We start from the raw sequence: 15,526 nt of genomic DNA on the forward strand, positions 1-15,526 counted from the left end.
GATTAGCTCTGCTAACGCATTCCTGGATGCTGACAATGTCAAGTTCTTTCCTAATATCCTCATTTTTAATATGATATTGCCATTGATGCCATCTGTTCACGCCTCTAATCTTTCTCAGGACTCTCATATCTGCGGTCTCTAGTCTTTGGTCAAGTGTTTTACTTCTGACCCAGCTCTCAGATCCATAAGTTAAAATTGGTTTGAACACAGTCTTGTATACAGCTAATTTAGTGTTCCGACTAATTTCTTTCTTATTCCATATGAATTTATTCAATTGACTTCCCACGATACCAGCTTTGCTGATTCTGTTGTCTATTTCTATATTTAGTTTACCATCTTCAGTAAAAATTGTGCCTAAGTAGCTGAAATGTTTTACTTGTTTCACAGGTTCTCCATTCACAACACAGTTGACATTTTCAATGATTCTGCCTATTTTCATTGTCTTTGTCTTTTTATTGCTGACCTTCATACCATATCTATTACAACAGCTATTCAATTTAGTCAGAGAATCTTGCAGACTTGTAGCAGATTTATTTAGAAGTATAACATCATCCGCATAAAGCAAAGAGCTGACATTAACATCTCCAATTTTGATATCAGGTTTAATACCACATTCCTTCATAATGTGATCCATATAGATAATGAATAACAGAGGGGATAATGTACATCCTTGTCTCACGCCAGATTTAACATTAAACCATCTTCCTGTACTTCCTTCAATTCTAACTGCTGACTCACAACTCAAATAAAGACTAAGTATTGCTTGATATAATGCCCCATTGACACCATATAACTGCAGCGTATTGAATAGCTTCTCTCTTGGCACCTTGTCATATGCCTTTTCCAAATCGACAAAACTTAAATACAGATCTTTGTTATATTCCCATGCTTTCTCGACTATTTGTCGTAAAGTGAAGATCTGATCCTGACAGCCTCTATTTGGCCTGAATCCAGCTTGTTCTTCACCAAGCTTTTCTTCCACAATTCTTCTCAACCGTTTCTCAAGTATACTTGCATAGATCTTGCCAGGAACACTCAGTAGGGAAATACCTCTGTAATTCTCACATTCAGTTTTATTTCCCTTTTTATATATGGGTACTATGAGAGCTCTACTCCAATCATCGGGAATTCATCCCTCTGTCCAGGCTTTCTGAACTATGGAGTGTAGCCACTGTAAGACTCTTATACCACCATACTTCAGCATTTCTGGTCGAATATCATCTACTCCTGCTGCCTTTCCACATTTCAAGCCTTTGATGGCTTTTTCTACTTCAAGTATGGATATGTATTCCTGACTGCATGCCTGGTCAGTGTTTTTTATCACTGTGCTGTCATCACTGCTTGTTTCGTTTAGCAGTTTTTCAAAGTAATTACTCCATACTTCAAGGATATCTTTTTCTCCTGTTTTCATTTCACCTTTATCATCTCTAATTCCTTTTACAGCACTCTTTCCTCCATTCCTAAGCTTCTTCAACAACCTCCAGAATATTTTGCCACCTTCTTGATATTTATTTTCTATATTCTTTCCAAAGTCCTCCCATGACTTTTGTTTAGCTAGTTTTACACACTGTTTAGCTTTCTTACATTTGTCTCTGTATTCTGTAAGAGTAAAAGCTGACTTATTTGCCAGGAACTTTTGATATGCTTTCTTCTTTTCCTTCACTGCCTCTTTAACTTCCTGTGTCCACCAGGGAGTTCTGATTTTTTTATCTTTGCACACAACCTCACCACATGCCTCTCTGGCAGAATCAATCAATGTTTCCTTCAGAGTTTGCCACTGAATCTCCAAGGTTTGATTCCTGTTCTCAAACTCTTTCATTTTCTTTTCAATAATATTTCTGTATTTTAGTCTACAGTTTACATCTGAGAGCTGCTCAACTTTTATTCGCTTTAAAACTTTCTTACATGTTATTCTTTTCAATATGAAATTCAATTTTATCCTGCTCAAGACTAAATAGTGATCACTTCCAATTTCAAATCCTCTGTACACTCTGGTGTCCTGCACCAGGGAGAAAACATCACTATCAACAATAACATAGTCAATGAGACTTTTCATATTCCTAACCTCTTCTCTCCATGTGAATTTGTGCACATTTTTATGTTGGAACATGGTGTTAGTAATAACCAGTCCATGTCCTGAGCAGAAATCCAACAGATATTTGCCATTATTATTAGCTTTGCTCTTTTCTCCAAATTTTCCCAAAATATTTTTGTATGTCTCACAATCATTTCCTACTCTACTATTTAGATCCCCAACAAGGACCAACTTTTCATTTTTCATTGTGTCAGTTGCTTTTTCTAAAGCCTCAAAAAATTCCTCCACTTCTACCTTAGTAGAACCTTCTGTGGGACCATAGGCACAAATAAGTCTCATTGTCCAGTTCCCCATTCTCATATTTGCCCACATTACTCTATTAGGAAAATGTGTTTTTCTCAAATTTGACATTCCTAACCAATACTTATTAATTCTGGAATCCCTACTGTACATTCCACTCCGACTCAAGATTTCCTTTCCTCACTGTATAGCTTTGTTACACTTCTCATTCTTCTAACTGACACAACCATGCTGTGCTCTTTGAATACTTATCTCTAAAAGCTGATTTCATACAGTCCAGTTACTCAAATTGAGATTATCTTTTTAGGAGACAGTTTACAACACAAACTGCCAGAGAGAAAGCTGAATCATTTGTTATCATTTATGATTTAACACAAGTTGGTAGGTTAACAAGTTGTTGTTAACCTACCAACCAGAATCCTGGTTGGTAGGTTAACAACACTAATCGTTTCTCCAACACTACTCTGGACCTTTTCTTAACCAGCTCTCCATGCAGATATACTGTAGATGCTTGATCTCCTTTTGGCAACTCTGACCATAACTGTAACCATGTCTACATTTCTACAGATATATTCCCAATGTCCTCTCATCCATGCTCTTCCTCATATATTTCCAAGGCAAATCTCAACTTTGTAACATGTAGCACTACAATGGTGTCAAGTGAGATGACTCTTGGGATTTGTACACCCTTTTCCCATGGTCAGATTACAGTTTCTGCTTTCCAATTTAAACATCTTCTCCAACTAAATAGCCGAAATAATCCTTATTGGAATGATAACCTTCATTCCTAACTGCACTGCAATCCCCCCCCCCAACACACACACACACACACACACACACACACACACACACAATCTATCCAAGCTCTGATTTTCTACAAAATGTGGCCTTCATAGTCCATGATAAAATACAGCATACGTTCAATAGGTCCAAAACTTCAGCCTGAAACAAGTGTAAGAAAATCATGAACAAATCCAAAGAAGATTTTATAACGGTTAAATGCAATAAGCTTTCCTCTTGCTCTAGTAGCTGAGATCAGGAGCGTGGAACTGGTGAAAATGAGTGCTTATTCATGAAAAGAGTAGTAGTGTGAGAGATGAAAAGAAAATGAGAATACAAGGGGGAGAGGTAAATGTAGAGAGTTGGCGTGAACAGGGAGACACAGCATAGAGTAGCTCTTTGGTTTTTATGTTGTCATTTAGTTTCTTTTTATCATCATCAAATTCCTGCCATGTACCCTCAAGGGGTGTACAGGATATGATAGTACTATGTGAAAACTTTACATCGTTACTAACTTTCTATCTATGATTTTCCTTCAAATCAGTCTGTTATTTGTCAAGACTCCAACATTATCAGATTTTATATTTCTATCGTCTAAGGCAGTGCTTCCCAAAAACTTATGGATGTAGCTGACTTATTTGCCAGGAACTTTTGATATGTTTTCTTCTTTTCCTTCACTGCCGCTTTAACTTTCTGTGTCCACCATGGAGTTCTGATTTTTCTATCCTTGCAGACAACCTCACCACATGCCTCTCTGGCTGAATCAATCAGGGTTTTTTTCAAGGTTTGCCACTGAATTTCCAAGGTTTGGTTCCTGTTCTGAAACTCTTTCATTTTTTCTTGAATAATCTTTGTGTATTTTAGTCTACAGTTCACATCTGAGAGCTGCTCAACTTTTATTCCCTTTAAAACTTTCTTACGTGTTATTTTTTTCAATATAAATTCAATTTTATCCTGCTCGAGACGAAATAGTGATCACTTCCAATTTCAAATCCTCTGTACACTCTGGTGTCCTGCACCAGGGATAAAACATCACTATCAACAATAACATAGTCAATGAGACTTTTCTTATTCCTTGCCTCTTCTCTCCATCTGAATTTGTGCACATTTTTATGTTGGAACATGGTGTTAGTAATAACCAGTCCATGTCCTGAGCAGAAATCCAACATGTATATGCCATTATTATTAGCTTTGCTCTTTTCTCCAAAGTTTTCTGAAATATTTTTGTATGTCTGACAATCATTTCCTACTCTGCTATTTAGATCCCCGCCAAGGACCAACATTTCCTTTTTCATTGTGTCAGTTGCTTTCTCTAAAGCCTCAAAAAATTTCTCCACTTCTACCTTAGTAGAACCTTCTGTGGGACCATAGGCACAAATAAGTCTCATTGTCCAGTTCCCCATTCTGATATTTGCCCACATCACTCTACTTGAGACTGCCTGCCATTCAAGAAGATTAGCCTCGTATTTAGTGTTGAATACTACGGCTATTCCTTCTTTTCCTTGATTGTCATTGCCTGAATATAAAATTTTTTATTTATTGCTCAGAAATATCTCACCAGTTTTTGTCTTTTTTGTTTCAGTCACTCCTATTATGTTGATCTGGTACTTATCTAATTCCTTAACTAGTTCTATTTCTTTGCCATTTAGGCTTCATATATTTTTAATTTTTTTTTATGTTACTTAATAGTGAGTAAGCACGTGCATAGTGAGTAAGTGGAATGCATTGCCCAATAGTTTGGTCTGTGAAGAAACAATGATTTTGATTAAGACAAAGTTCAATGGGTACTGTGGAGCAACAGTTAAGGACCCCCCCCCCCCATACACACACATCAGACCTCCATGGAGTCTTGATGTTAATGATAATAATAGTAAAGAAATGAATTTAAATGTGCTATCACTTTTTTTCTTTAAATTCTTGTGATGTTTTGATTCTGATGTTGACCAATACAATGCTTTTCATTATTTCTTACCAGTCTTGTACAAGCGCCATTGCACCAAGGTGCTGCAGTACATCTGACTTGCAAATATCAGCTTTTTTTATTATTACACCATTAAGACCACTGAACTTTGTCTTAAACTCATGCACTGTTTATGAACTGACCAAACTCTCAGGCAATGCATTCCACTTACTAACTACTCTTTATGTGCTATCCTATTAGGCAACATAAAACAAAACAACCACGAACGACACCATAAAAACCAAAGAGCTTACTTTTTTCAAAAGAGGATGATTTTCTGAATGATACATGAGACATCCTATTGTAGATGGAATGACATGCAGTACTACATTCACTGATTATTTAAATAAACGAAAGGATACATTGAATGAATGAACCTTTAGTAATTACCATAAAAAAGCATTTTTTTTTCCATAATATGAAAAAATAGAAATACAACAAGCATGTTATATAAGTAGATATAATAATTCAAATAACACACATTAATTCTTATTATATCCACTTTAAACCACAAATCCTATTTATATCTATAAAATAGAAATTTTCAGTAATTAGGCTCTATTAAAAATTATTTCATAACATTTCCATTATAATTATTTCATTATTGAAACCTTCAAGGGAAGACTATATTCAGATATAGTTTAACTTTAATATAAAGAGTTTATAAAATCAAAAAAAGTATCTATTTTAATAAATTTGATGTTTCTAAAAAAAAAAATATATATATTTCTATCGCTATATTGGAGTTTTATGACAGCATGTATTTGAAATATCACAGTTTCATTCTATTCAAGGAGCTACCCAAAAGTTCTCAGACCAGCTATAAAACAAAGTACATTAATTACTTAAAGTCAGTGTTTTTTCTTTCAGAGTTGTTCCTTTTTTGGAATTTACGAGACTATGACAATGCATTCAGCATTGCAGTGATTTGGTCAGGATCTTGAAACATCCTCAAATCTCCATCATTTAAGCTGCAGTTTCATTTTGGAAACAAAAAAGGAATCACAAGAAATTAGGTCTGTAGAGTGGACTGTTTGTCGATGCATGGATAAATGATTAAAATAAGAATATGATTTCTTATAAAATATTATTATTATTATTCAGGCCTCCATGGAGTCAAAAGACTCATCATGGGAGGTCCTTCCTAAGAAACACAAAGTCTGTCATACCACTCCTTAAACTCATTGACCGTTCTCGCTCTCACCACTCCATCAGGCAATGCATTCCACGGTTCAACCACCCTCCATGCAAAGAAACCACTCCTCACCCCCTCTTGCTCACAGTTTCCTTTAATATCCAGTCTCAGAACTTATGGGTAATGCTTAGTCTACACACACAATTTCACATCCTTACCACCATAGCCAGGTTCACATAGGCACTCCAATTTCCGAGAATGCTGGAGAAATACATAGCTAAATGTCTCTGTTGTAATGGTTACCACATAAGTATCATTTAAAACAATGCTATCAATACACTGTCCATGCTCACAATGATCAGCAGTGCAACGATCCTTTAAAATCTGGAAGATAATACATAAAAGGAAGAGCAGATGGTTTATATTTGAATTCTAAATACATGACAGTACATAAACTACTATAATGAGAACAATGTTATCTCTTAACATTACACTATTGGGGAATATAATATAAAGATAGCTTCGAACTGAATCTGAGGTAATCTGAGTTAATGCATCAACAACTCTGAAAATTTTCATTTGTTAAAAACTGTGGCCTGTCACTTCATTGTAAATTATCACTATTATCCTGAATAAAAGATTTCCTCAAATATGTTGTTCAATATAGGCTTATCTGAGTAGCCAGAGTTCACTCATACCTTATTTTTCAAATGCAGATATGTTTCCATCACTTCTGAAATGGTTGTAAATCTTTATGTGAATTAAAAAAGGAGGGAGAGATATTTTGCAGGTGGAAGAGAGAAAATATCTGGGAGTGATGGGCGATAAGGACATGAAATTTAGACTGTACGCTACTAAAACCATGACGACATCAAATTGGAGTATGGCAAAGACAAGGGGAATGCTGACATATTGAAACAAGGAGTTATGGTTGCCTTGTATGCTACCTTCATCAGGCCACATATGCATTACTGTATGCATATTTGGTTGCCTGGATTTCACAGTGATGAGGATATACTGAAAGGAGCACAGAGGTAATTAACTAATCTTTAGAAGATTAGTTTTTTTAGAAGATTCAATCTGAAGAATGGTTGTGGAAAGCGTCATGGAGAGGAGAAGGAGGCAATCATGTATGCATCTCCCTTGTTGAATTTTAGCAGACCCATGCCATCTGTCCCAGAAAATGCTGCTGTTGTTTGGAATCTGGTCATCATGAATTTCTCAAACACTCAGACTGGCCTATAATTCAAAGCCGTAGTGTTATTACCTTCCCTATGAAGGGCAACTTTCCATTTCCTTTGAAAGCTGGACCAATGTGAGATTCATGTTAAACAATTCCCAGTGATTTAACTACATCAAAGCTGTTGTTAAATCACTGGGAATATTCCTTCAAAATGTGATATATCATCAAGTCCTTATTATTATTATTATGTGACACCTCCAGGGAATCCAAAGACTCATCAAGGGAGAGTGTGGCAACAGCATTGAACCCCTTCCAACTACTAACAGTGCTTAATCTTGCTTAACTTTTTGCATGCACCATTAGTAGCAGAGGCTCTACCAATCGACCAACCCTTATTAACATCAGGTTTACTCAATTTCCCATATACCTCCTAGTTACTCACCATAATTCTCTCCTTCATCCTTCTTACTGCACTTAAGTTATGCATGATGTCACATTCACAAAGATGAAATACTTTTATGAATTGGTCATTTAGTATCTCAATTGTATGCTCAGCAATAATTATTCTATCATTTTCACTACCAATATCATCCTTTCTGTAATGGCCACTCATCAAAAGAACTCCCTGATGTGTTTTTGGTCTCATTAACTAACTGTTGCTGATATTGTACTTTTGCTATCTTTACCACATCCTCTCTTCATACAACTCACGTAACTGATTATTACTAGTCATCTTGTGCCACCTCCATAATGCTGCTGCCTTCTAGATTGCATAGATAACCTCCTCATTCATCCATTTCACACTTACCTTATTTAACCTCCTGACCTTTGGTATGAACTCTGACACTGCCTCTCCCAGACAGTTGCATAGGCTCAAGCAGCACTGATCTCCTTTCCATGGAATTCCCCATTACATCATATACCTTCAAGCTGTTTCTTGAGTTTTACATAATTACCAGTCTTATTGTTCTACATATATCCTTTTTTCACAGAAGTCCTTATGTGGCTGGAAACCTTAAGTGCTCACTTGAGGAAAATTTTACAATCCTTTATAACAACTTTCTCTAATGAGGTGATCAAATCCATGACCCTTGATTCTGATGTGCGCTCTGTTGCATACTGCCTAAGGTAGTTTTCTCTCTCTCTCAAAAACTCAAAATTCATTTTTAAATTCATTCTCTTTTCCCCCAGATGCTATCTTTTTTTTTTTCTTCTAATATGTACTATCATAATTAAAATCACATCACCAACAATGATTTTCTTATTTACTAGGCTTTGTTACCTGTACATTTCCTCCTCACTACCTCCACATTACTAGGTCTATGGCAACATCCAACTACATATTTCATTCTATCTCTACCTCATGCCATGCTATCTCTAAACCACTGCAACTATCTTAGATGGGTATAACTCTTCTGCTATCATTAACAGCACCCCTTCTGCCCTTTCTGCTCTTGATTCCAACCTCCTGTTAGAATATCATCCTCATCCAACCACATCTCTCTCACTCTTATTCAATCAATTTTGAGGAAAACGAACATGATTATTTTGTTTCCTTAATTCAGATACTTTCGGCATTTGTAAACAAAATAGCTTATTTCTGGTTATATAACAAGTACCATCAACACCACTTCTCAGATATGATTCTTCCATACTTCAATCTAGTCATTCTTCTCATCACCACCAATCACACAATCCACCCCAGATCCATACACTCTCCTCATCACATCTCAGGCCATACCAATCATTTTTTTTTTGTCTGCTCCCACATGCAGTTCTACATTTATCATCTAAGCTTCTCATGCTGTGTCTCTTATCCCCTGACCCTTTCTGTGATGAATAAAGGGAATGAGAAAGCATGAACCCAAGTCATTACTCTGTCTTCCAACAACCTCTCCAGATAGCCCACATTAAAATCATTTAAATACAATCCATCTCTCTTATACGATGCCATCTACCTCTCAAAATCATCCTACACATTTGCAAACTAGACTCCTTTCTCTTCACACAGTCCTGTTAACACACTATTCATAATTTTTGCTTGAAGTTTCAACTTATCACTGTCATACCTGGGCAAGACGCTATATACCTTTCCTATCACACTATTATCTGTACTCTCCTCAACAACAACTTCCTGATATCCATTCTTACATTCTGCTTGTTTCCAATCAAATCATTTATTCCTACTACGACTACTAACTCCTTTGCTTGGTTACTCCTCATGTCCAGTACCTCAATCACGCTGCTTCTTCTGCCTCCAGAAAAACTCTTTCACAAGGCTATCTTTTATTCCATTTTTCCTCACTTCTTACATGTATATCTGTCATCCTCTCCATTTCCCTTTGCATATGTATAAGCATATGCAAAGGGAAATGGAGATAAACATATGCTTCATCTTGCTTTATCTTTGCCAGCTCTACTTACTTGTCTTTAATTACTTTCATTCACTCACTCACTCATCTCTTGCCATCACAATCTTAACATCTGAAGCAATCTTTCTCACTACTAGTTATGAACATTATCTTACTGTCAACTTAGCACACTGTCTTACTGTAAGTTTCAGTTACTTTTGTATCTACACTCCAGGTCTCTCATTCTTCCTTTTGCCTGCTACTACCTATATTCAAAGCAGCCTCACAGTTTATTCTACACTTCCTGCATACCTATACTTGCTCACAAAGCATCTTAAGATACTCTCAGTATAGACTAAGGAGATAACAAGGAAGTTCAAATGCAACTGATTACAACTGTATGCTTAACAATACCTTTAAGTAAAAGAACCTGTTTTAACCGAATTTTAACTAGGTTGAAACAGGAATCCTCATAAGATCTCAAGTATATAAAAACTGTAGACACATAATTTGATGGTAATAATAATATAAACTATTGATGCACAAGTTAATGTATGATTATTTTGCATACAGTATGGAAAATGTAATTTCTAAATCAAACAAAGGATTTACAAGGATTGACAGCATCCCACAAGATGGTTAAAAATTATATGACATTCTAGTGGAAATAGTCATGTGGTAGTAGCAAAAAGCATGATAATAAATGGTAGTAGCAAAATGCATTAAATGTGAGGGAGATCATCTGGTTTATTCTTGAGGAAGTCAGAGGTGAATAAAAATGGAAGAATATACAAATGATCAGAACAGGGCAGATCATCTTGTATTATATTTGTAAAGAAGTTTGCAAATATACCACCAGCATGAAATCCTCTTACACTGAGAAGGTGATGGTTAAGAAACTATCAAAACAGACACAAGCATAACTGTCCCACTAACAGTGCACTTTAGCATACCGGGAGTGCATTAATAGCATAGTGTTATAGCATCAATCTTGAATGAGTGTCAAAAATGATTCTGAAAAATGAAGGGAAGGTAAAAAGTACTTCATAAGAAAAATTTCAGATAATCCACAAAAAATAAAAAAGGATGTTTCTGTGTTTACAGAATTTAAAGTAAAACATGTCACCTGTGTATTAAATATTTTTTCAGAGGATGAGGGAGGGAGGGAGGGAGAGAGAGAGAGAGAGAGAGAGAGAGAGAGAGAGAGATACTGGCTGTCCATACTACCTAAAATCAAATGACAAACACAAACCACAGGTAAGCCCCTCAACCTCTTGACAATTAGATAAATCCATTGCCTTTTAAAAGTATAGATCTAATATTACAATGACACGATTGTGACTCCGCCTAAATAATGATATCATGGTCCTTCTGCAGAAATATAAACCTGTCTCTTTCTTTCTTCCTGTAGGTGACATATCTAAAGCCCCATGAGGGACCCATCTTATGGATGGAGATGACTGTGACTTATGTGCAGCCAAGCAAGAACAACTTCCTCTCTTCTGTTCCGATGTTCAGTGGACTGTTAGTGCTAAATCTCAGGTTTAATCTCATGCAATCTATTCATCAGTGCTTCCTGCCAGGAGTATTGCCACTTGGCAATTAACTAAGATTTTATAAACTGGGTGTAGTCAGTATAAGAGACCATCAAACAGTATGACGAAAAAAGTATGAGCTGATCTAGCAGCTGCATTTGTGATTTCCCTTAATTCCGATGTGGCTTGGAATCCAACACAACTGAACATTAAAATTAAGTATTTTTATTTTGTACAAGAGTTGTAACACTACTAAGCACTTGGATGTGGATTATACACTAGACAGGAGATGTATAAATTACATGCTTTTGGTATGAGTTTCCTTTGATATGCACAAGTGGAAGCTGAATGGTATGCACTTCTGCTATGTAATTACTAATCGAGTGGGATCTGGATAGAGATAGTAATGTTAGGAAAGACAACAGCATGCACAGCCAACAGAGATCTCTGATCTTGAACCATCAGTATAGATGGACAAGAAAGATAAAAGAAAAACAGGAAGTGAAGGCAGAGTGTGACAGAAGGAGAGCAAAGAGAGTATCATATGGCAATTTTATATGAAAAGTGTTTGATGAAAGGATAATGAGAACATGTTTCCCAGGTGGGAAGATTAAGGATGTTAGTGATGTTAACTGGGAAAAAAAAAAAGAGTTTGTTTTGGCAGATATGAATGATTTGAAAGGTGACAACCTATTGTCATACAGATCGAACTGATAAAAAAAAAAATCTGTGATTGCAAATGAGAATGGTGTGCAGTTTATAGACATATGAAATGAATTGGATGGATAAAAACACACACACATATGATGATGGATTGCACTTGAATAGATGTGGGGCTAGGCATCAGAAGAAACTGTTGCTCACTTAAGTGCAAAGGGAAATTAGATCTGCTGGGAACAGGAAGCAGGTGAACACTTGTGTGCAGGCAACCTTGAAATGAGTGAGCAAGTGTGAGAGTGTGAAAATGATCAAAATGTGCTGAATGCAGTTTTTTACATCTTGAATTTGAATGGCATGAGCTATATTAGATGTGAGGGGTAGGCATGGGCATAAGGAGATACTGTAATTTATGTATGCTAAACTGAAAAAAAAGATGAAATAAGCCTGAAATAATGAAGGAAAAGTTTTTTTTTTTTTGCAGTGGTTCTGTTCAAAATGGCTAATGGTTACAGACATTACAAAGACTTGATTCATGGAAAAAAATGTAAGGGATATATAATTATTTCTTCTATAATTAAGATTTTGGAGAAACTGGTAAGAACTCATATACAGAATTGGTCGGTCAGGTGAGGGTTTTTTGTGATTTCTGCATGACAAAAATGTACATGACAAGTCGATGTTTAAGTTGCCTCATATGGGTTTGGATAGGCTCTCTGACAGATATCAGATTGTATATGGGGGAGCAGTATCAGGGAGTAGGAAGGTTACAAGTGCAGTTTCACAGAGTTCAGTCTTGGAACCACTACTGTTCAACCTTATGTCAATGATATTGTTACAGGACTACAATGACATGTTCACTTGTTTGCAGATGATGTGATGCTTAGTTCTATACTTATCATTATCCCCTCCAGATGCCTACGTCCTTCCTCATTCAAATGCAAGCAGTCTTTTGCATACAGTTCCTTTCTGACCTCAAATGCCCACCAAGCATCCGCATATTCAATCCTTTCTTCTGACACATTCTGACTATTATGCTATTCATTATTCCTGCTCTTCTTCTCAGCTTGTCATTATCATGCCTGGTTAACACACATGCTATCTTTCCTCTCTTCATTTTCTTTTGTACAACCTCGAGCATGAATCTCAGATCTCTTGCCACCTGATTTACACCGCCTCTCAAGTCATTCATGCCCACCATCACAATCATCTCATCTACGCTTTCACCCCGCTTAATTGCCATAGCTGCACCTTCTATCGTTCCTCCAGGTAAACACTCCGCTGGCATCCTATCTTGCACACACACACACACACACACACACACACACGGATCATCGAGTCTCCATACATCACACCTGTTACTACTCTGTTCCTTGATTGCTCACCTGCATCCCTCTCTCTCTCTCCTCTCTAAGCTTTCTCTCTATGTTTATCAACATATCTGCTGTCCTGGCATCACTCTATCGCTGGTTCCAGCACACGTGCATGCGTGCACACACACACACACTCTCTCTCTCTCTCTCTTGCATTCTTCTCATTCCCTCTCTCCGACTGTTTCCATTCTCTTCTATCATTCCTATAACTCTCTCTCATTCCCTCTCTTCTGTTATTTCTATTCTCTCCTCTTCTATCATTCCCATAACTCTCTCACTCCTATTCTGATTTGTGTGAGAGGTGTGATGTATGGATACTCGATGATCCATGGTGTGCAAAATAGGATGCCAGAGGAGTGTTTACCGGCCCCGGGTGGGCTGAGTGGTTAGCTTATCCGCTCGCCAGCCAAAGGGCTGTGGGATCGAATCCTGCCATGGGCATGGATGTTTGTGATCATCTGCGAAAATACTAGTGGTGGTGGGCAGTAGATGGCATTGGTGTAGATGATGATGGTAGTTGTGGTTTGCTGGTGGACTGAGTGGTGGAAACGGAGAGCTGTAGAATAGGTGTCCTCCCTCGATGAGTCTTTGGACTCCTTGGAGGTGTCACGTAATAATAATAATAATATACTTCTCATCTCATTCCTGAGACATTGCACCTCCTCTTTCAGCTCATCTTTCTCTCTCTCTCTACAAGTTAGCCACTCTTGCTTGCCATTCATCCTCCCAATCAAGACCATCTCCAAAAACTTCACAGTCATTCAAGCCTTCCACACTCCCCACTCTTATTTTTTCATTCATATTTTGCTCATTATTCTCACCCTGATTAATCATATATTAATCAAATATGTTTGTATAAATTAATTCTTTTAAAAAATATAAAAACTTCATGCAATGTGTCAATTTGTCTAAGTTTGATAAGATGAAGCTGAGGGGCAAATAGCTCAGCCAGATTAGTAAAAAAATTTATTCTTTCTCAATAGAAGTGACAGAACTCCACCAGAACATGATCTATGGTGAGATGCATGTTGAATTATTCACACACAGATGGGTCACAAGTTTTCAATAAATATGACTATAACCTAGCCGAGCATAGTAAGAACAACTTACTCTTTTTTTTTTTTTTTTTGTTTCTATGCTGTCTAAGACTGTCACTGCTTAATTTCATGCTTACTTTCATGCAATTAATTTGTCAGTGCTTCTTGTCATGATGACTGCCACTAAGTTACTAGATTTCATCATATAAATTGTCTGTAGCCTGTACATGAAACTGACAAAGAGTATCTATAAAAATTATCAGTTGCATCTGCAGTCTGATTCCCTCAATACCAAAGTGGTTGGGAATCCAGCACAAATAAATATCAAAATTAAGGACCTTTAATTTGTACAACAGTTGGAGAACTATGCAAACCACTGGATGCAGATTGAACACAGGCAAGACAAGATGAGCTTGTACTTATATGCATAAATACAAGCTGAATTGCATGCAACGTCAGTGTATAACTACTGCAACAAATTGGAATTTGATTGGATATGATAAAATTGGGAAATACAGCAACACAGCCAAGAGTGGCCACAGATCTTGAACTGTCAGTATAGATGGGAAGGAAATCATCATATTCTGCTCTGTGTGCATTAAATAACTGCATGTGGATAGATGATAGAGTGTGACACTTCCTTAGTTGTTTCTGTGATGGGTTGTGGAGTGAAGTGCAAACCTACAGTAAAGGAATGCTGGGAATGTTATGTTTGGTGCAGTTAATGTCATCAGCATTTATGCCAATTGTTTGCATAATCTCTTTAATGCACATACCAGTAGGAAATATGACAGTCAGATGTGTGTGTGTGATATTGGGAAAAGATACTAGTCCACCAGTCCACATAGGATGCTTTTGAAAGAGGGCATAGCTAAGAGAGTGATTGATTAATTAATTTATGGTTTAATGCCACAAAGACAGCAAAGGTCATACTGTGCCAAAGCATAGGTTACAGCAGTACAAAAGGTAATAAAAGGTAATAGCAACAAAGTGATAAATTAATAAATAATGTGTTCTGTACAAAATGAAAATTGAAAAAAAAATTATAAATGAAGCAATGCAATATCTACACAAAAACGGAAGTCATAATAAAATGTCCTTATATAAATTAATTCTTTGTAAAAGGATTAAAAAGTCATGCAGTTTGTCTGTGTCTCATAACATCTCCCTGAGTGTATAT

The 15,526-nt window shown here is 36.6% G+C and overlaps 1 protein-coding gene across 1 annotated transcript in view; it reads right to left on the reverse strand.

Annotated features, from left to right (window-relative positions):
• The window catches only part of LOC150104706 (fat-like cadherin-related tumor suppressor homolog), a 573,066-nt gene that overhangs the window by 144,878 nt on the left and 412,662 nt on the right, over positions 1–15,526 (reverse strand). The window contains exon 21 of the mRNA XM_090395611.1: positions 6,429–6,594. Coding sequence (XP_090251737.1) covers positions 6,429–6,594 — 166 coding nt within the window. The remainder of the gene's footprint in view (positions 1–6,428; positions 6,595–15,526) is intronic.

Source organism: Typopeltis vanoorti, chromosome 7 (genome assembly GCF_054136105.1).
Source record: "Typopeltis vanoorti isolate ZY-2024b chromosome 7, IOZ_Tvanoo_1.0, whole genome shotgun sequence".
Lineage (NCBI taxonomy): Eukaryota > Metazoa > Arthropoda > Arachnida > Uropygi > Thelyphonidae > Typopeltis > Typopeltis vanoorti.